The following is a 21,322-nucleotide window of genomic DNA, read 5'->3' as shown; positions in this document are numbered from 1 at the left end:
GGCCAGGCTGGTCTTGAACTTCTGGGCACAAGTGATCCTCCTGCCTCAGCCTCCTGGGATTACAGGCATGAGCCACCATACCCAGCCTAAAGAGCTTATTTTAGAATCCAGAAAGCTTCTGGAATCCAAGGGAAGCAGGGCCCCTATGACAGGAACTGGAAACCAGAAAGGTTGCAGCTAAGGTGCTCTCCAGGGTGTCCTCTCTCCTTTGCTTTTTCTGTCCCTCTCTCTCTGGAACCACAAGGCCCTCATATGCGTTTTCCCTTGTGCATTCTTTCTCTCTCTCCCTCTCTGCCATCTCCCTATCTCATTCTCATTCTCTTTCTCTGTAGGCCTATAGTTCAAAATGTCCACCAGATCACTTGAGGTCAGGAGTTCAAGACCAGCCTGGCCAACATAGTGAAACCCTGTTTCTATTAAAAATACAAAAATTGGCGGGGTGTGGTGGTGTGTGCCTGTAATCCCAGCTGCTCGGGAGGCTGAGGCAGGAGAATCACTTGAACCCAGAAGATGGAGGTTGCAGTGAGCCGAGAACCCGGAAAGCAAAAGATGCACTGCACTCCAGCCTGGGCAACAGAGGGAGAATCCGTCTAAAAAAAAAAAAGTCCGCCAGCCACATTTCATCATTGCCTTTCTGAACATTTTTCTTCATTTCTTGGAATTTCAATTCCAAATCCCTGATACCCAAAGAAATTTAGGCCTGAGACTCACATTTCTGGGAAACCTATAGTTAGGCCCCTTCCCTGGATCTCATGAATGATCCGCTGGGATCTAGGGCTCCTTACTTACCTACAACAGGGGGAGGGGGTAAGATAAGATTCTCTGAAAAAAGATGGGTTGATTATTTAAAATATACGTATACTCTCTAAGGATATTTGTTTGTTTATCACATCCTAGTAATACTTTTCAATAAAGCTCAACATTTACTGTGGAGGGAGAAGTTGCTTCCTCACAATTCGGCCTGAGTCAGATGGCGACCCATTACTCCCCCATGCAGCTATGTATGGGGAGTCTGTGGGAGCTGCTATGTAACTGCGAGGATTACAGTATTTGGGGAGTTAAGGTACTGGAAAGAGGAATGGGTTGATGGTTGAGAATTCGATCCTTACACCTGAGTCCTGATAAGATCCTAACCCACTGTGTGACCTTGGACAAAACAAATAACTTTCTGAGCTTTTTTTTTCTAATTTGTTCAATGTGGAGGCTGGTGTAAATCAGTGGTTCCCAGTTTTTTAGAGTATGAAAACTCTTCTTAATTTCAAAAAATCATGAATACCACATTATAATGGTGTCAATTTCATTGCCCACTGAAAGGAAAAATACCTATAAATACATACGGGTTCTAAGGCTCTTCTAATAACTCCAGAGTCTCTGTGAAATGCTACAGGCTAGAATCATTGATCTAGCTGACATTGAACCCCTTCTGGCGATGATAATCTGGGGCTCAAGTCAGGGGAATTGGGATTCCTTAGAAAACATTCACTTATTCAAAAGGAAAGCTGACATTAAATATCAGATCCAAGAACAGCACTAGAAGTTTTCAAAAGAGATGAAGTAAAGCAGATTCAAGGATCTAAGAATCTGAACTGAGAGAGAACAGAAGGAAGAATGAACACTAACAACAGTGGAAGGCTGTGGGGCAGCGTGTCAGGAAGCACGGAAGCACGGTTATACAGTGTGGCTCACGCCAGCAAGAGGGTCAGATGCCATGATAACTAAGAAAAGGAAGACAGAGGGGAAGGTGATTTTGACTCTCAGGCAGGGTGGGCCACCTCCTCTTGACCTGAATATGTTATATAACATCATATTAAATATAAAATACTAATATAATTAATAATACAGGTTATATTGAATAATATTCACATATAAAACTACCAAGATAGTGTATGTGCATGGTTCATAGCAGGCTAGTTTTTCTCTCCCCTCCTTTGTTGCCTTAACAGTTGAAGTGTTACTTAAACCCTTCTATTTAAAATTCTGTAAAGATTAGTATCATCTGAGTTGACATCAAGAAGATACTGGCAATGATTTAGGGTAATTTCCGTGATGTACATACAAGAGTTATGCCCACAGAAAAATTTATTTTTATGGCTCATCCAAGCACTGTCCCTTTTGTGTTTTTCAATAGTTTGTATGCTTCATATCAAAAAAAGAGACTGATTCTCAAAGACATTCTGCCTTATGGCATTCTTTCTAAAGATTTAGGAGATCTTAACCTGACACTTTATATTTCCCAGAGTTAAACACATATTCGAGAATTAGGTTGAGAATATAAGGTCAAATTTCGACTCAACATTCATCAAGCTGCACTAAGAAGCAAGACAGGAAAATAAGAAAAATATCTGAAAAATCTTACAGGTTATTAATTGTGTTAGTCTATTTTGCTTTTCTATAAAGGAATACCTGAGACTGGGTAATTTATAAAGAAAAGTGGTGGGAGTTGCCACACTCTTTTTTTTTTTTTTTTTTTGAGATGAAGTCTCGCTCTTGTCCCCCAGTCTGGAGTGCAATGGGGCAATCTCTGCTCACTGCAACCTCCGCCTTGGGTTCAAGCAATTCTCCTGCCTCAGCCTCCTGAGTAGCTGGGATTACAGGTGTGCACCACCACGCACAGCTAATTTTTTTGTATTTTAAGTAGAGACAGGGGTTTCACCATGTTGTCCAGGCTGGTCTCGAACTCCTGACCTCAGGCAATACGCCCGCCTCAGCCTCTCAAAGTGCTGGGATTACGGGTGTGAGCCACTGCACTCAGCACCACACTCTTTTAAACAACCAGATCCTGTGTGAACTCAGAGTGAGAACTCACTCATTACCATGGGGAGAGCACCAAGCCATTTATGAAGGATCCACCCCCATGACTCAAACAACTCCCACGAGGCCACACCTCCAGCACTGGGGAGTACATTTCAACATGAGATTTGAGGGAACAAAACTTCGAAATTATACCATTAATTTTCAGAATCTTTTTATTATTACTATTTTGATTTCTATATTCTAGCAAACATATCCTTTGGAGAATAGAAACTCCCTCCACTCCTCCAATAAATTCAACTGTAGAAGCTTTAAGAAAAACAGAAATCTTATAAGAAAATGTCGGTCCAAATATAAATCAAACTAAAATGTTGCAGTGTTTCTAGCAATTTATAGTGTGTAAGAAAAAATAGACCCTTCAAGTATGCTGACAGAGAAATTATATTTCATTTTTTAACGAATCAAATAATATTATTTGATTCTTCAGTGAATGTTCATATATTCATAGCCTGTGAATAATATTAAGACATTCTGTTTTTAGTTTTCAGAATCAATCTACAGACAAAGTATGTTTAAGAATGTAAATGTTTTAAATATAAACATTGAAAATTTATTATTATTTTTAATTTCACTTAATAATTTTACTTATTTATGAGGTACACTGTGTATTTCCATACAAGTATAAAATATGTAATAATAAAATCAGGGTAATCTATCACCTCAAACATTAATCATTTCTTTGTGTTGAGAACATTTAAAATCTACTCTTCTAGCTACTTGAAAATATATAGTTAATTTTGGTTGATTATAGTCCCGCTATAATGGTATAGAACACTAGAACTTATTCCTTCTAGCTGTACTTTTGCATCCATTAACTAACCTCTAGCTATTCTCCACTCTTTCTACCCTTTCCAGCCTCTAGTAACAACTAATCTACTCTATACTTCCATGAGATCAACTTTTTTAGCTTCTGTATATGAGTGAGAACATGTTGTAATTATGTTCCTGTTCCTGGTTTGTTTCACTTAACATAATATCCTCCAGGCTCATCCATGGTTCCTCAAATGACAGAACTTTGTTCTTTTTTTATAGCTTTGTTCTTTTTTATATTCCATTGTGTATATATATACTGCATTTTCTTTTTTCTTTTTTTTTTTTTTGAGATGGAGTCTCACTCTGTCTCCAGGCTGGAGTGCAGTGGCACCATCTCAGCTCACTGCAACCTCCGCCTCTCGGGTTCGAGTGATTCTTCTGCCTCAGCCTCCCGAGTAGCTGGGACTACAGGCGTGCACCACCACGCCCAGCTAATTTTTGTATTTTTAGTAGAGACGGGGTTTCACGGTGTTGGTCAGGATGGTCTTGATCTCTTGACCTCATGATCTGCCCACCTCGGCCTCCCAAAGTGCTAGGATTACAGGCGTGAGCCATGCATTTTCTTTATTCACTCATTTGTTGCTGGGCATTGAGGTTGATTCCACATCTTGGTTACTGTGAATAGTGCTGTAATAAACATGGGAGTGCCTATCTCTTTGACATACTGATTTCCTTTCCTTTGGATAAATACCCAGTAGTGGGATTGCTGGATCATATGGTAGTTCTATTTGTAGTTTTTTGAGGAACCTCTATACTGTTTTCTGTAATGGCTGTCTAGAAGGCAGAAGTCAGCTCTTTTGTGGAGGTTCCTCAAATGTCAGTATCTGTAGGTCTTTATTGTGGGATCGTTCTATTTTTCTAGAAAAGGATCTTCTAATATTTTGCCTAAAGGATTTAAGCCAGGTATTGCCAGTGTTCTATAACAAGGGATAAAGATTTGGAATTGGAACTCCAAGAGATGAAGAAAAGTGGTCAGGAGGGTGATATGATGTAATGTTGGGGCTGGCAGACATTGGTTGGTGAACCATGTTCAAGCATGCAGTCAGCACAGAATCATCCAAAATTCAAGAAAACTCTCCAACAGCAAAAAGCAGGAGAAAATAAATAAATAAGTCAGAAAGCTAAAAAATATTAGGGAAATTTTCTAGAATGTAGAGCAATAGTCTTTTTGTCCTACCAAAAGATGTACATAAGAGAGGAAAAATACAGGAGCCTCAACATCTGAATAATAGGCGTTCCAGAGAGAATGAACAGAGAAAATAGTGGGGGAAATTAATTAAACAAACAATTAAGGAAAATTTCCCAAAATAAAGGAAATGTCTCTAGATGAATGAAAAATAAGTCCATCCACCCAGATGTGGTAGCTCATGCCTGTGATCCCAGCCCTTTGGAAGGCCGAGGTGGGTGGGTCACCTGAGGACAGGAGTCCGAGACCAGCTTGGCCAACAAAACCCCACCTCTACAAAAAAATTAAAAAGGTAACCTGGCATGATGGTGCACCTGTAGTCCCAGCTACTCGGGAGGCTGAGGCAGGAGAAATTTTTTTTTTTTTTTTGAGACAGAATCTTGCTCTGTGGCCCAGGCTGAAGTACAATGGCATGATCTTGGCTCACTGCAACCTCCCCCTCCTGGGTTCCAGTGATTCTCCTGCCTCAGCCTCCCAAGTAGCTGGGATTACAGGTGTGCACCACCATGCCTAGCTAAATTTTTTTGTATTTTCAGTAGGGATGAAGTTTCACCATGCTGGCCAGACTGGTCTCAAACTCCTGACCTCAGGTGATCCACTCATCTCAGCCAAAGTGCTGGGATTACAGGTGTGAGCCACCATGCCTGGACCAGGAGAAAGTCTTGAACCCAGGAGGCGGAGGTTGCCGTGAGCCGAGATCGCACCCCTGCACTCCAGCCTGGGCGACAGAGCGAGACTCCATCTCAAAATAATAATAATAATAAATAAATAAATGAAAAACATGTCCATCAAAAGGCCAAATCATTTTGAAACTTCAAAACCCCAGATATAAAGAAAAGATCCTGAAAGCTTCTAGAGAGAAAAAGAAAACCAATTTATATACAAAGCGCTGGTTCCAAGAATGGCAACATTTGTAGTCCTAACACAGAGTTTTCCTTCTACTTGAGCCTATATTGTTGTTAAACCCCTTTTGCTGAGGGCTCGTCTTCTGAGTTTTACTTCTGAATTCTCCCCTTCACTACCCATTTGCTCTCCTCATTAAAGATACTCTTACAAAGTTCTATCGCATACTCAAAACAGTCTTTTCTCCCCTTACCCTATTTCCAGATCTGACGCTGTGACAGACTAAGTGTATACTGGCCTGGATCTTTCTCCCTTTGCTGGGAGAGCCATTTCTTTAGTCATCATCTGTACTGAGCAGTGGTCAACTGTGAATTTCCTCAGCACATGCCAGCTGAGCTCAGTTACCAAGGTCTCTGCAGAGACTGGCTCCACCTGCTTTTCTGCACCAAGTTGTTGACAACTTCTCTCTTACTCCTTCTTGGAGCCATCTCAGCCCTCTTTGGTGGTAAGAAGGAGATGAAGATGTTAGTCAGGCAGCAGCTGCCACAACCCACATAATACCAATTCAACCTACAAACACAATCATGAGATTTCTCTTTGCTGGTAACCAGACAATAGGCCCATCCACACTGCAATTCTGTCCAGTTGAGACGGTGAGGCAACAAAAATCTGCTTAGATTGACAGCAAACACAGAAGTATTGTGCCTGAGAAGTTTTTAAGCAGGCAGGCTTGAATTTACATGTTTGTACAAAATCAAAACCCCTTCCTTACTTTGTCTCTCTCTACTCTCTCCATCTTCCCTTTTATTTCCTTAATGATGGTCTTCTAGTTCTACCTACCCTAGGTTCATGTTAGGCTCATACTACAGGTTCTCTCCTTTATCATTTCATTATTCCATGGAGTTATAGCTGTTCTTGCGTCCTTATGGTCTGCAAATGCCAGAAATTGTTCAAATGGTCACCTCTTGTATCATTTAGCTTCTGCTGCATAACAAATTACCCCAAAACCTAGTGGCTTAAAATAACAACCTTTTTTTTTTTTTAATCTCGTGATTCTTCAGTCCATTAAGTTAGGCTGGGTTCATCCAAGCAGTTCTGGCCAGGTTGGCTGGGGTTTGGCTGGTTGAGGGGTCTCAACTGAGATCCCTCATCTGTACTTTGTGTGGTTTCTCACCTTCCAGCAGGCAATCCTGGGCGTGGTCACATGGTGACGGCATTATTCAGAGTGTGCTCTTTGAACACAATATAGGAAGCTGCAAGGCCTCTTGAGGCCTACACTTGGAACTCATTCAATGCCAGTTCTGTGGTATTCTATTGACCAAAGCATGTGGCAAGGTCATCCCAGATTCAAGGGGACTCTACCCTTTTTTTTGTTGTTATTGAGAAGAAGTCTTGCTCTGTAGCCCAGGCTGGAGTGCAGTGGCAAATCTCGGCTCACTGTAACCTCCACCTCCTGGGTTCCAGCGATTCTCCTGCCTCAGCCTCCTGAGTAGCTGGGACTACAGGTGAATGCCACCACGCCTAACTAATTTTTGTATTTTTTAGTAGAGACAGGGTTTCTCCATGTTGGCCAGGTTGGTCTGGAACTCCTGACCTCAGGTGATCCGCCCAGCTGGACCTCCCAAAGTGCTGGTATTACAGGTGTGAGCCACAGCACCTGGCCAACTCTACCTCTTAATGGGAGAAACTACAGAATATTATGGCCGTTTTTACAATGTACTGTATTTCAGTAGAGAAAAACTGGGAGTAGGGAAGGAAAAAGATGGACAACTTTTACTTTTCACTTATAGAATTACGTTTTGTTTGAATTTTAAAAATTATGGATGCATATACACTACTTCTACAATAACAATAATGATAATACATTAAAATATAACTCCAAATATTTCTTGTATTATCTTAGTTACACATAAGGATAATAATCTAATCCACTGATATTTTGAAGGACCCACGATTTTGAATCAAAACACCTAATTCAGGCTTTGTCTTTGAACCGCCTCTAATTATAAGGCTAAATAATGGTAAATTTAATATGAAATCCTCCAGCATGGAGCTTGACACATAGCAAATGCTTAATAAATGTTGGGTAAATCCGAACTGAATGAGAAGATAGGAGCAAAAAAGATGTATGAATAATATAAAAATAACTTTAAAATCCGTTTATTTATTTTTATTTTTGTTTTCTGAGACAAGGTCTTGCTCTGTTACCCGGGTTGGAGTGCAGTGGTGCAATCACAGCTCACTGCAACTCCTGGGCTCAAGGGATCCTCCCACCTCAGCCTCCCAAGTAGCTGGGACCACAGGCACACACCACCACGCCCGGCTAGGTGTCTTTATTTTTATTTTTAGTAGAGACGAGGTCTCCCTGTGATGCCCAGGTTGGTCTTGAACTCCTGAACTTGAGTGATCCTCCTGCGTCAGCCTCCCAAAGTGCTGGGATTACAGGCATGAGCCACTGTGCCCAGCCAAAATCTATTAATTTAGTGTTTATAAAAACAACTTGCCTGCTTTTATTATGGCAACTTGAACTTTAATGGACAAGAAAAGAGATTGGATTTAACTTCATACACTTGCAGTTTGGACTGCTGGAGAAAATATTAACAACAGCATGTCCATGCTGTAATGCAAGCTGGGAATTACAACCTAGGGCAGCATCAAGAGTGTTCTTAAATTCTAGTCCTGCAAGTCACCCATCTAATTAAGAAACCATATATCTTATGATACATGTCAGGAATTCTCCTTAGCTATATCAAGTGGGGCCTTGGGGAGACATCCAGAGGAGCTATTTTTCAAAAAACCTTCTTTCTGGCTGGGTGCGGTGGCTCACGCCTGTAATCCCAGCACTTTGGGAGGCCAAGGCAGGCAGGTCACCTGAGGACAGGAGTTCAAGACCAGCCTGGCCAACATGGTGAAACCCCGTCTGTACTAAAAATACAAAAATTAGGCAGGCATGGTGGCACCTGCCAATAATCCCAGGCACTTGGGAGGCTGAGGCAGGAGAATCAATTGAACCCGGGAGGAGGAGGTGGCAGTGAGCTGAGATCACGCCATTGCACTCCAGCCTGGGCAAAAGAGTGAAACTCCATCTCAAAACCAAAACCAAAACAAACAAACAACAAAACTTGCTTTTTTTAGCAGCTGCAGCACACGTTAGCAAGTGGCAGAAAAGTGACCTCTTAATTTTGTTCAATAGACCCCATATTCAGTTTGGTCTTGTGCTTTTACCAGTCCTTACTATTTCTCCAAATTAAAAATGGATAAATAGAAGCAATAAAAATATGTTAGAGAAATTCTTGCAGATCTTTTTTGGCTGATTTTCAATCCAGAATATGTTTTCCCAAAGTCTCACAAAGTATTTACAAGAATAGGACTGCTATTTATTTAATGACCATTCGATGCCATCCTGACCTTTCCCAGGAAGGTCAAAGAGTAGCCTGTTATTTGAATGCCTAATTTAACTGGACAAAGGAAATTGCTTTCATAATTTCTACTTTGCCCTTCCTGATTGAACCAAATATCAACTTTCCACACAATGTTCCCCGACAAACATTCGTATTCCTAATGCAACCAGATTAGATCAATCTGCATCTGTCTCCATTGTACCCTGGGATTGCATAAACTCTGGATACATATTTATTTTGTGGATTCATTTCCATGTTAATTAGAACGCAGTTTCCTGGAATTTCTTTTCTGAGTATGATAATCTTCTTACAGTCAGCATGATGGAAACAGTTGTGTGCTGTTTACTTTAAGGAGGATGGTGTTCCTTGCTCAGATGATCATTGGACATACACTTTCTAGATCAAATACTGTATCTCCATTCTTTCTTATAGAATTATTAGAACATGTTAATTATTGGAGGACTTTCAAACTCAATTTTATTAGGCGACTGTGTTTTGGGGAGAGCATAGTACACAACAAAAATTATTGAAAAGCCATAATATTTAATTAAATCCTTTTTCTTCTACTGCAATCTCTGCTTTCTAAGTAGATTTTTAAAATCAACTTTATTTATTTATTTATTTATTTTTGAAACAGTGTCTTGCTCTGTCACCCAGGCTGGAGTGCAGTGGCGCAATCTCGACTCACTGCAACCTCTGCCTCCTGGGTTCAAGTGATTCTCCTGCCTCAGCCTCCCAAGTAGCTGGGATTATAGGCTCGTGCCACCACGTCCTGCTATTTTTTGTATTTTTAGTAGAGATGGGGTTTCAGCATGTTGGCCAGGCTGGAAATGAACTATTTTTTAATTACAAAAGTTATATATGTAAAGTGCAGAAAATCTGGAAGTTAGACAATCCCACTATTGTTAACATTTTCATGCCTTTCTTTCATAAACACATAATAGATTTTTGTAGGATATTTTTATTCTGAGCAGATAAATACAGTATCAGTCCAAACACTTTTTCACCAGCTATCCATCTAATCTAACTAAGGAGTTATTAGATGATAAAATAAAGCAGATTATTCAATCCAACATCAAACATGTTCTGAAGATTTACCATATGCTGCACACTTTCTCCTCTCTGGGATGGGTGAGAAGAGCACAAAAATAAATAAGACACATCCTTGCTTTGTCAACATGATTAGCAACCAAGATAGAGTTGCTTTAGCCTCCACAGGTATATTGCCATTCCAAACACAGTCAGGCTTAATAAATAAGAATAGAATACATGTTAGGTAGACAACTCAGTCTCTACCATGTCACCTGAGTTTAGCCATGCATGTCTCTTTAGGGCAACCATTATATATAACAGATGTCTCAGCTTCCCTCCCTGGAAACTTTTCTCTTCCCTCTCTAGGATCAGACACATGCTCTCATCAGTACAGTTAAGGATCAGATGAGAGATGAATCGGGCTTTGTCAATTCCCATTCCCATTGTTGCTTACTATCTTATCAACAAAACTAAAACAAGCTTAAGGAAAAATGTTTCATCCATGTTAATTTTCTCTACTCCTTTTTGTCATAAAAATAAAATAAATTATTTTTCATATTGTCTTTTTCCTGTGTCTTCTTAATCTTTGTTTTTTGCACAAAATTGCAGTATGGTTTACTTTACTTTTGGGGTCCAATCCCTGGCTGAGGTCCTGACCCTTGAAATTCTTGGAAGCAGAGACACTCAACTACTGGCTGTTGTCAGATGCTCTGAGAACCTGAGCAGTTCTGGGTGAAAACCCAGATAGGGAAGTTGTTTCTCCAGTTGATGAGCACACTGTAATTCTTATTTGGGACAGAGAAAAAGGTGTAGGAAGATGTTATGACTATATAACAAATAGAAGCCTGGGCAACATAGGGAGACCTCTTCTCTCCAAAAATTTTTTAAAAACTTAGCTGGGCACAGTGGCTCATGCCTGTAGTCCCAGCTACTCAGGAGGTTGAGGTGGGAGGATCACTTGAGCCTGGGAGGTTGAGGCTGCAGTGATCACGTCACTGTGTCACTGCACTCCAGTCTGGGTGACAGAGCAAGAAGACCCTGTCCCCCAAAACAAAACAAAACAAAAACAAACAAACAAACAAAAAACTCAAATAGACCTAGGATGTATTTAAAAGGAAAAGTAGCACCAGTTGGAACTCTGATGGTCAAAAACAAAAACAAAACCCTCATCTGCCTAAGTATACACCCAAAAGAACGAAAACAGAGATTTTAATAGATACTTGAACATCAGTGTTCAAAGCAGCATTACCCACCATAGGCAAAAGATGGGAAACAACCTCACTGCTCATTGACAGATGAATGGATAAACAAAATGTCATGTAAATATTCATCCTTAAAAAGGAATTAAATTCAGACATGTGCTATAACATAGATGAACCTTGAAAACATCATGCTAAGTGAAATAAGCCAAGCAAGAAGGGACAAATATATGGTTCCACTTATATGGGGTACCTGGAACAGACAAGTTCATAGAGATAGAAAGTTTGTTAGAGGTTACCAGGGACTGAGGGACAGGGTGAATGGAAAGTTACTGTATAATGAGTACGGAGTTTGGAATAATGGAAGAGTCCTGGAAATGGATAGTGGTAATGGCTGTATACATTTTGAATGTACTTAATGTCACTGAATTGTGCACTTAAAAGTGGTTACAATGGTTTTATATTATGAATGTTTTCCATCTTAGTACCTATCAACTCTTCCTGCTTGCTACAGGCTTTCCCTTTCTACCCTTAGGCAGGCATGCCTCTGCCTGAGTCAACAATATGCAGCCCCTAGGGTGGCCACAAGCCCAGGATCCCTCCCAGCCTGAAGGAACTGTACTCATATTGCCCTGGGTTGGCAGCCTGGCTTCTCTGCTGAGTTACCCCAAAGTGGTTTTAGGACAGCACAATTATTAAGTAGCTCTGGCGCTGGCCTTAAGAAAAAACAGAACAATGAAAGCATTAAGCGTAAAACCTTTCTCTTTTAATGAATGAGTCAATATTCATGTTATTACTCCTAGAAATAAGAACTCTGTCTGCCTGGGTAACATAGTGAGACACCATCTCTACAAAAAAATTAAAAACCTAGCCAGGCGTGGTGGCATGCACCTGTAGTCCCAGCTACTTGGGAGGCTAAGGCAGGAGGATTGCTTGAGCCTGGGAGGTTGAGGCTGCAGTGAGCCATGGTCATGCCACTGCCCCCCAGCCTGGGTGATACAGCAAGACCTTGTCTCAAAGAAGAAAAAAAAAAAAGGAAGAAAGAAAAGAAAAGAAAAAAGAACTCTGAAGACCTTGGGAAAGAATGGTACTTAGTAGTCAGAGTTCTGTTTATAAGGAAAATATTTCCAAATGCTCTATGAGGTCTGGAAAGTTATTTCACTATTAAGGAAATCCAAAGTTGCAATAGGGGATCATTTTTTGCTGGATGGTTTTAATAATATACAGTGCCCCATGTATAAAGAGCTGTAGCTAATGGCAGCCATAAGGTATGTAAGCACAAAAGGGACATATATTTATGCTGAAGGTTTTGATTTCAAAAATAAGGCCATGTTTTAAGTTATTAGAGAGCACGATTCTTATACTATCAAGGTATTACAATGCTTTGGAGATGTCCATTAATTTATGGGCTTTTGGATTCCTGTAAGTGCTTACTTCATAATTCCTGGATCTATATTTGCCTTGAATATCCATCAGTATTCCACAAGTACTTGCTGCAACCCTATCCTCCCTACAAGCTCCCCCAATACAAACATACAAAATTGATAAGACTCAAGGTCCTCTCTTGCCACAATCAGATCATTAACCTGCTCTGCCAACCAGAGTTTCATGGTTATTTATTTATTTATTCATTTATAATATCTAGGATTATAGTCTAAGAAGCAGAATTCTCCAAGAAAAATGGTCACACACACACACACACACACACACACACACACTCTTACGTTATCACTGGCTCAGCCGGCTGGGGTTAGACTTTAACTCAGGCCCTTTATTAAAACAAAGTTGCAAAAGGTCAATTTCACTTTCTCTTTCTGAGAGGTGTGAGATTCTTGCCACATCCCCAGCCCCCTACATGTTCTGTAGGTAGAAAGAAGCAAAATAATCTCCAATATGTGTAAAGTTCAGAAATCACGGCTGCCAGAAGACAGACTGGCTATGACGGGCTGTCATTTGGTATTACTAAAAAAAAAAAAAAAAAAAATCATGGGTCATTTACCAAAATCTCACTTTATATTCAGCTATTTTAGTATCACATTGACAAAGTACAGGGTTAGAAATACAAACAAATTTAGAAATGAGGAGGTAAAGCTAGGGGAAAACTAAAAGGCTAGAGGGTGGTTCACATAAAATCTAATTTAAAAATCTATGAGATTTTAAAATACTTGGGGAGTTTACTACCTATTCTCCTATATTAACACTTCTGAACATTACACATAGTTAGCCATCACATATTTATTGAGTTCTTCTAATGTGCCAGCCAATGCTCTAGGTGCTGAATATAGTGAACACACCAGAAAAAGTCCTGCCCTTAAGGAGGTTATAAAGCGGAGATGACAATGAACAAATAAACATACAAGGTGAATAATGCATAAAATATATAATAAATGTTAAATAATATAGACTATGAAATAATATGAACATATATTAATAAACTGTTTTATTGTTCATTATATATTAGTAAAATATATAAATATATTAAATGTTATATAAAATAATGAAAATATACAATGAATCAGGCAAGTGTTATGACAAAAATTAAGTAGGATAAAGGGCAGTGGTGTACCTAGTGCATCTGACACCCTGAGCAGATCAATTTTTAAATATCTGCCCCCTTTATATGACAAATTATTATATGAAAAATTATATTAAATAATCATGAAATGAAACATGCAGCAGAGTCGAAGAGAGCCCCCATGATGCCCACTGGTATGATTTGGGTCTATGGCCTGCCCAAATCTCATGTTGAATTGTAATCCTCAGTGTTGGAGAAGGGGCCAGGTGGGAGGTGATTGGATCGTGGGGGTGGATTACCCCCTTGCTGTTCTCATGATAGTGAGTGATTTCTTGCAAGATTTGGTTGTTTAAAACTGTGTGGCACCTCCCCCCTCTCTCTTCTTCCTGCTCCTGTCATGTAAGATTTGCCAGTTTCCCCTTCACCTTCTGCCATGATTGAAAGTTTCCTGAAGCTTCTTCAGCCTTGCTTCTTGTACAGCCTGTGGCACTGTGAGCCAATTAAACATCTTTTCTTTACAAATTTCCCAGTCTTAGGCAATCCTTTACAGCAGTGTAAGAACAGACTAGTACACCCACCTTATGCTATTCATGTCTTGTGTAAATCCCCTCCCCTTGAGTGTGGGTGAGACTTGTTAATTGCTTCTAACCAGTGGAATATGGCAAAGCTGATGGGATATGATTGCGCAACATAAAATTGTACCCCATCTTGCTTGGAGACGCTCACTCTTGCTAGCTTTTCTGGGCAGTGGGAGGGAGATGGTCTTGATCTGTTGTCCAGGCTGGAGTGCAGTGGCATGATCACAGCTCGCTGTAGTCTTGACCACTTGGGCCCAAGCAATTCTTCCACCTCAGCCTCCCAAGTAGCTGGGACCATAGGTGTGCGCCCCTGGCTATTTTTTTCTATTTTTTGTAGAGTCTCATTATGTTACCTAGGCTAGTATCAAACTCCTGGGCTCAAGTGATCCTCTCACTTTGTCCTCCCAAAGTTTTGGAATTACAGGCATGAGCCACCACACATGGCCTCTTGCTTACTTTAAGAAAGCAAAGGTCATGTTGAGAAAGCCCCATGGCAAGGAGCAGAGGGCAGTCCAAGACCAATATCCAGCAAGAGACTGAGGCCCTCAGTCCAATATCCCATGAGTTACTGAATCTCGTCAACTACTACCTGAGCTTGGAAGTGGATCCTTGCTCAGTCTAACCTCAGCTGACACCTTGATTGCATCCTTGTGAGACCCTGAAGTGGAGGACCCAGTCAAGCCATGTCCTGATTCCTGACCCACTAAAACTGTGATTTTGTTTATCTTTTCCAAAAACCAACTGTTTATTTCTTTGATATTCTGTATTTTTTAATCTCAAGTTCATTTATTTCTGCTCTGATCTTTTTTACTTTCTTTCTATGTATTTCGGGTTTGTTTTGTTTTTGCTTTCCTAATTCCTTTATGTTTATTTGAAGTATTTCTACTTTTTTGAATAAAAATTATTTATATTTAATTTTATATTTGTTTCTGCTTTTTGATATAGGCATTTATTGCTATAAATTTCCCTCTTACTACTGCTTTTGCTGTATCCCATAGATTTTGGTATATTGTATTTCCATTTTTATTCTTTTCAAGAATAAAAATTAAAATTTTCTTCTTAATTTCTTCATTGACCCATTGGTTGTTCAGGAGCATGTTGTTTAATTTCCATGTGTTTGGGAAGATTCATAGGTTCCTGTTGTTATTGATCTCTAGGTTTATTCCATTGTGGTCAGAAAAAAACATTTGATATATGATATAATTTCTACTTTTTTGAATGTATTCAGACTTTTTTGTGGCCTAAGATATAATCTATTCAGGAGAATGTTCCATATACTAATGAAAAGAATGTGTATTCTGCAGCATTTGAGTGAAATGTTCTGTAATTGTCATACCTATTCGGTGTACTGTGCTGTGTAGTTTAACTCCAATGTTTCTTTGTTAATTTTCTGTCAGGATAATCTGTCGGTTTCCTGAGAGTAGAGTGTTAAAGTCTCTTACTATTAGTGTATTGCAGCCCATCTTTTCCTTTAGATCTATTAATGTTTGCTTTATATACTTAGGGGCCCTAGTGTTGAGTGCATAGATATTTATAATTGTTAATTTTCTTGCTGAATTCGCCCCTTTATTATTATTTCGTGACCTTCTTTGCCTCTTTTTGCAGTCTTTGATTTGTAGTCTATTTTATCTAAGTACGGCTACTCCTGCTTTGTTTTGACTTCCAGTGGTATGAAATATCTTTTCACCCCTTCACTTTCAGTCTGTATGTTCTTGTTTTTGTTTTGAGACACAGTCTTGCACTGTTGTCCAGGCTGGAGTACAGTGGCATGATCTTGACTCACTGCAACCTCCTCCCCCCCAGGTTCAAGCGATTCTCCTGCCTCAGCCTCCCTAGTAGCTGGGATTACAGGCTCCTGCCACCACACCCAGCGAATTTTGCATTTTTTTAGTAGAGACAGAGCTTCACCGTGTTGGCCAGGCTGGTCTCGAACTCCTGACCTCAAGGGATCTACCCATCTTGGCCTCCCAAAGTGCTGGCATTACAGGCCTGAGCCAGCATGCCCAGCCCGTCTGTATGTCTTTTTAGGTGGAATGGGTTTCCTGTAGGCATTATATAGTTGAGTTTTATTTCTTTATTCATTAATCCACTCTATGCCTTTTAATTGGAGAATTTAGTCAATTTACATTCAGTGTTATTGATAAGTAAGGACTCACTGCTGCTATTTTGTTGTTTTCTGATTATTTTGTAATTCCTCTCTTCCTTCTTGCTTTTTTACTGTCTCTCTTTGTGGTTAAGTGACTTTTTCTGGTACTAAGTTTTAATTTGTTGCTTTTAACTTTCAGTGAATTATAGGTTTTTGCATTGGGATTACCATGAGGCTTATGAAAAACATTTTATAGATAAAACAAGTTATTTTAAGGAGATAACAACTTATCTTAGATCGCAAAGAAAAGAATGGAAACACACAAAGAAAAAGCAAAAAAAAATCTACACTTCAACTTCCTTACTCTCACATTTTGACTTTTGTCTTAATTTGCCTGTGTTTATATTGCCTATATTTTAACAGGTTAATGTAGCTATTACTGTTTTGATAGATGCATCCTTTGGGCTTCATACTAGAGTTATGAGTGGATTGCACTCCACAGTTAACAGTATAAGAGTATTCTGGGTTTGTCTACTTACTTAATTTTACCAGTGGGTTTTATGCCTTCAAATATTTTATTTCTTCTTTTTTTCTTTCTTTAGATTTTCTTTCTTTTTTTTTTTCTTTCTTTAGTTTTTCTTTTTTTTCTTTTCTTTTTTCTCTTTTTATTGCACATTTCGCTTTTAGATTGATTGAAGAACTCCCTTCAGCATTTTTTGTATGACAGGTCTGGTGGTGGTGAATTCTCTTCCCTTTTGCTTATCTGGGAACGACTTTATCTCTCCTTCACAGGTGAAGAATACCTTTGCTGGACACTATTCTTGAATGGTAGCCTTTTTCTTTCAGTACTTCTCTGAAAATGTTATCCTACTCCCTCCTGGCCTGTACGGTTTCCATTGAGAAGTTTATTGTCAGATGAATTGGAAATCCTTTATATGTTATTTGCTTCTCTCTTGCTGCCTTTAGGATCCTCTTTTTCCTTCACCTTTGAGAGTTTATTATATGCCTTGGAGCAGTCTTATTTGAGTCAAATCTTATTCTGTGTTCTCTGACCTTCCAGTACCTGGATATTTATATTTTTCTCAAGTTTTGGAAAGTTTTATGTTATTATTTCTTTGATTAAACTTTCTACCCCTTCCCCTTGCTCGACTTTCTCTTAAACACCAATAATTTTTAGATGTGGTCTTTTGAGTTAATTTTATAGGCAATCATCATTCCTTCTCATTCTTTTTTTTTCTTTTTTTCTCCTCTTACTATATATTTTCAAATAGCCTGTCTTCTCTGCTATTGAGAGCCTCTAATGAATTTTTCAGTTCAGCAAATATTTTTCTAAGTTCCAAAATTTTTGTTTTTCTAAATTATTTAGATTTCTTTGTTAAATTTCTCTGATAAATTTCTGAATTTGTTTTCTGTGTTATCTTGGTGATCACTATGTTTCCTTAAAACTGCAGTTTAGGGTCAGTCACTGGTTTCTTGTTTTGTCCATTTGGGGAGACCTTGGTTTCCTGTTTGCTGTTGTTTCTTGTGGATGTATGTCTGTGTCTCTGCATTGAAGGATTAATTATTTATTCCAGTCTTCTCTGGCTTGTTTTGGTTTTTACTGGCTACATTTGCTTAAAGGTTCTTTGCCACGGCCTGTCTTCTTTTCAGCTCTAAGTGGCGTCTTTAGGCCAGGTTCACCTCAGCTCTAGTAAATGATCACAGCATGCCCTTTCTGAGTGGCAGACGTCCCTAAGGGGATATCCTGGCAGTGTAGGAAGCTTGGCTAGAGGTTCGTCCCCACAAGACCTGTGGAACAAACCTTCTGCAGTGTGGTGCTGCTGAACAGTCACTCTGATTTGGTGTCTTGTTTGGCTGATTTACAAAGCAGTTCCCAGGGCAGGGGATGGTAGTCTTCCCTCCCCACTGGTTCTGACTGTTCTCAGGGATATTTCTCCTTTCAGGCACTCACAGTGCTTCCTGTGGCTCTAAGGTAGGGATGGGTCTGTTGCCATGGAACCCAGGATGATGGAGAAGTTGGTTATCCACCTCAACCTCATTTTTTCCAGTGAGAAACTGTGAGTTGGGGGAAATTTTTTCTTGTGCTTTATGCCAGTCAGAATGAGGGGAGAGACATCACAAATGTGGAAGTGTGTCCAGAATTGGTGGGTTCTTGGTCTCGTTGACTTCAAGAATGAAGCCGCGGATCCTCGCGGTGAGTGTTGCAGTTCTTAAAGATGGTGTGTCCGGAGTTTGTTCCTTCAGATGTTCAGATGGGTCCGGAGTTTCTTCCTTCTGGTGGGTTCGTGGACTTGCTGACATCAGGAGTGAAGCTGCATACCTTTGCGGTGACTGTTACAGCTCTTAAAGGCGATGCATCTGGAGTTTTTCGTTCCTCCCGGTGGATTCATGGTCTTGCTGGCCTCAGGAGTGAAGCTGCAGACCTTCACGCGGTGAGTGTTACAGTTCATAAAGGTGGCATGTCCAGAGTTGTTTGTTCCTCCCATCCGGAGTTGTTCGTCCCTCCTGGTAAGTTCATGGTCTCGCTGGCTTCAGGAGTGAAGCTGCAGACCTTCGTGGTGAGTGTTACAGCTCATAAAGGCAGCGCCCACCCAAAGAGTGAGCAGCAGCAAGATTTATCTCAAAGAGCGAAATGCTCCACAGTGTGCAAGGATACCCAGATTGTGGGTGCTGGCTCGGGCGGCCTGCTTTTATTCCCTTATCTGGCCCCACCCACATCCTGCTGGTTGGTCCATTTTACCAAGAGCTGATTGGTCCATTTTACAGAGAGCTGATTGGTCCATTTTGACAGAGTGCTGATTGGTGCGTTTACAAATTTTAGCTAGACACAGAGTGCTGATTGTGCTGACTGGTGCCTTTACAATCCTTTAGCTAGACACAAAAGTTCTCCAAGTCCCCACCCAATTAGCTAGACACAGAGTGCTGATTGGTGTGTTTATAAACCTTTAGCTAGACACAGAGTGCTGATTGGTGCACTTACAATCCTTTAGCTAGACACAAAAGTTCTCCAAGTCCCCACCCATCCCAGAAGCCCAGCCGGCTTCACCTCTCACTGGCACTGGCAACTTTGTGGCACCCAGCCTGGGCACTCTGGCAACCCACAGGGAGCTCGTCCCAGACAACCAAGAGGAAAAGGGGAAGCCAGAAAGAGACAGAGACCCGCCATCGTGGCCAACAACCTGGTGAAGAGGGAACAGCGGTCCAAGCAGGGGACCCAGCCTCTGATCAAGCCTAGCAGGCACCAGCCTGCTGCGCAGAGTGTGGGGCTCTCTGAGCCCGTGCCCACCCAGAACCCGTGCCTGACTGCGAGCGCCGCGCAGCCCCAGCTCCCACCCGTGCCTCTCCCTTCACACTTCCCCGGAGCAGAGGGAGCCGGCTCAAGCCTCCGCCAGCCCCGGAGAGGGGACCCTACAGCGCAGCCGTGGGCTGAGGGGCTCCTCAAGCGTGGCCAGAGTGGACACCGAGGTGGCCCCGAGAGCTAGCAAGGGCTGCTAGCACATTGTCACCTCTCAGAAGTCCAATTCTCTTACCATCTGCTTAGAGTTTTTCACTTCTTTGTGGCCCTGGGAACTCTTTTTCATATATGAGTTCTGGAATATTGCTGGTGATAATCTTGACATTGTACATTTGTTTTTGGTTTATTGTGGAGGGAGTGAAGTCAGCATGCTTCTATGCTGCCATTTTGGAACTGGAAGTCCTCCTGACCCACAGAAACAGAGATAATAAACGTGTATTCCTTCAGGCTAGTAAGTTTGTAGCACTATTATTACATAGATAAGCAATGATACGGGAGTGCTGGGAAGGGAAGAGGGTGGTCCCTGGCGTGGCCTCTACCCCCAAGGACCTAGGTGAGGACGGTACTCCTGCCTTGGTGCTCAAATGTTGCATTTCCCAAAAATACCCTGGCTGCCATGCCCCCATCCTCTGCCTATAGAAACCTCTGAGACCTAGCGGGCAGACACAGAAGTGGCTGGACGTCCACAGGAGCACATGGGCGGAGGCACACAGAGGCGGCTGGATGTCAAGTGGAATGCACTGGCACAGGCAATCCAGCAGGCCCCCTGATCCGCAGAACAACACGGAGTTTGACTGGGGCAGTTGGAGGAGAGCCTGGGCGATGAGCGGCCCAACTCTGGGGGAGAACCATCTCCCTTCTGGATCCCCCATTTGCTGAGAGCCACTTCCACTCAATAAAACCTTGCTCTCATTCTCCAAGTCCACGTGTGATCCGATTCTTCTGGTGCACCAAGGCAAGAAACCCTGGGATACAGAAATCCCTCTGTCCTTGTGATAAGGAAGGGGGTCGAACTGAGCTGATGAACACAAGCCACCTATAGACGGGAAACTAAAAGAGCACCCTATAACACGTGCCCACTGGGGCTTCAGAAGCTGTAAACAATCACCTCTAGACAATGCCCTGGGGTCGGAGCTCTATATAGCCTTCCCATCTCCATGCTCCCCTAGAGGTTTGAGCAGTGGGACACTGAAGAAGCGAGGCACTCCCTCGTCACACACCCTGTGAGGGGGACGAGGGAACCTTTCCCGTTTCAGTAATACAGAGCACATATTAATAATGGCCAGAAAAGAAAAGCAGACAGTGAAAATTTTGTTTTGTTGGACTTCATATTTATTATCACGCCAGTAAAATTTAATAGTAAAAAAAGAATAAATAAATAAAGGCCAGGTGCGGTTGCTCATGCCTGTAATCCCGGCACTTTGGGAGGCCAACATGGGTGGATCACCTGAGGTCAGGAGTTTGAGACCAGCCTGGCCAACATAGTGAAATCTTGTCTCTACTAAAAATACAAAAAAAAATTAGCCGGGCCCGGTGGCAGGCACCTGTAATCTCAGCTACCTG

The 21,322-nt window shown here is 41.2% G+C and overlaps 1 protein-coding gene across 1 annotated transcript; it reads left to right on the top strand.

Moving 5' to 3' along the window:
- The first annotated feature begins 16,571 nt into the window (after positions 1-16,571).
- LOC129049403 (uncharacterized) lies at positions 16,572-20,210 on the top strand. Its single transcript, XM_054528534.1, has 2 exons — positions 16,572-18,791; positions 19,455-20,210. Exons 1-2 carry the CDS (start codon positions 18,681-18,683, stop codon positions 19,944-19,946), a joined length of 603 nt encoding a protein of 200 aa, XP_054384509.1. The 5' UTR covers positions 16,572-18,680; the 3' UTR covers positions 19,947-20,210.
- The last annotated feature ends 1,112 nt before the right edge of the window (positions 20,211-21,322 follow it).

This window comes from Pongo abelii, chromosome 10, assembly GCF_028885655.2.
Source record: "Pongo abelii isolate AG06213 chromosome 10, NHGRI_mPonAbe1-v2.0_pri, whole genome shotgun sequence".
In the NCBI taxonomy this organism is placed as follows: Eukaryota; Metazoa; Chordata; class Mammalia; order Primates; family Hominidae; genus Pongo; species Pongo abelii.
Note: the sequence above shows the minus strand (reverse complement) of the source record. Positions and strands in the feature narration are given on the sequence as shown.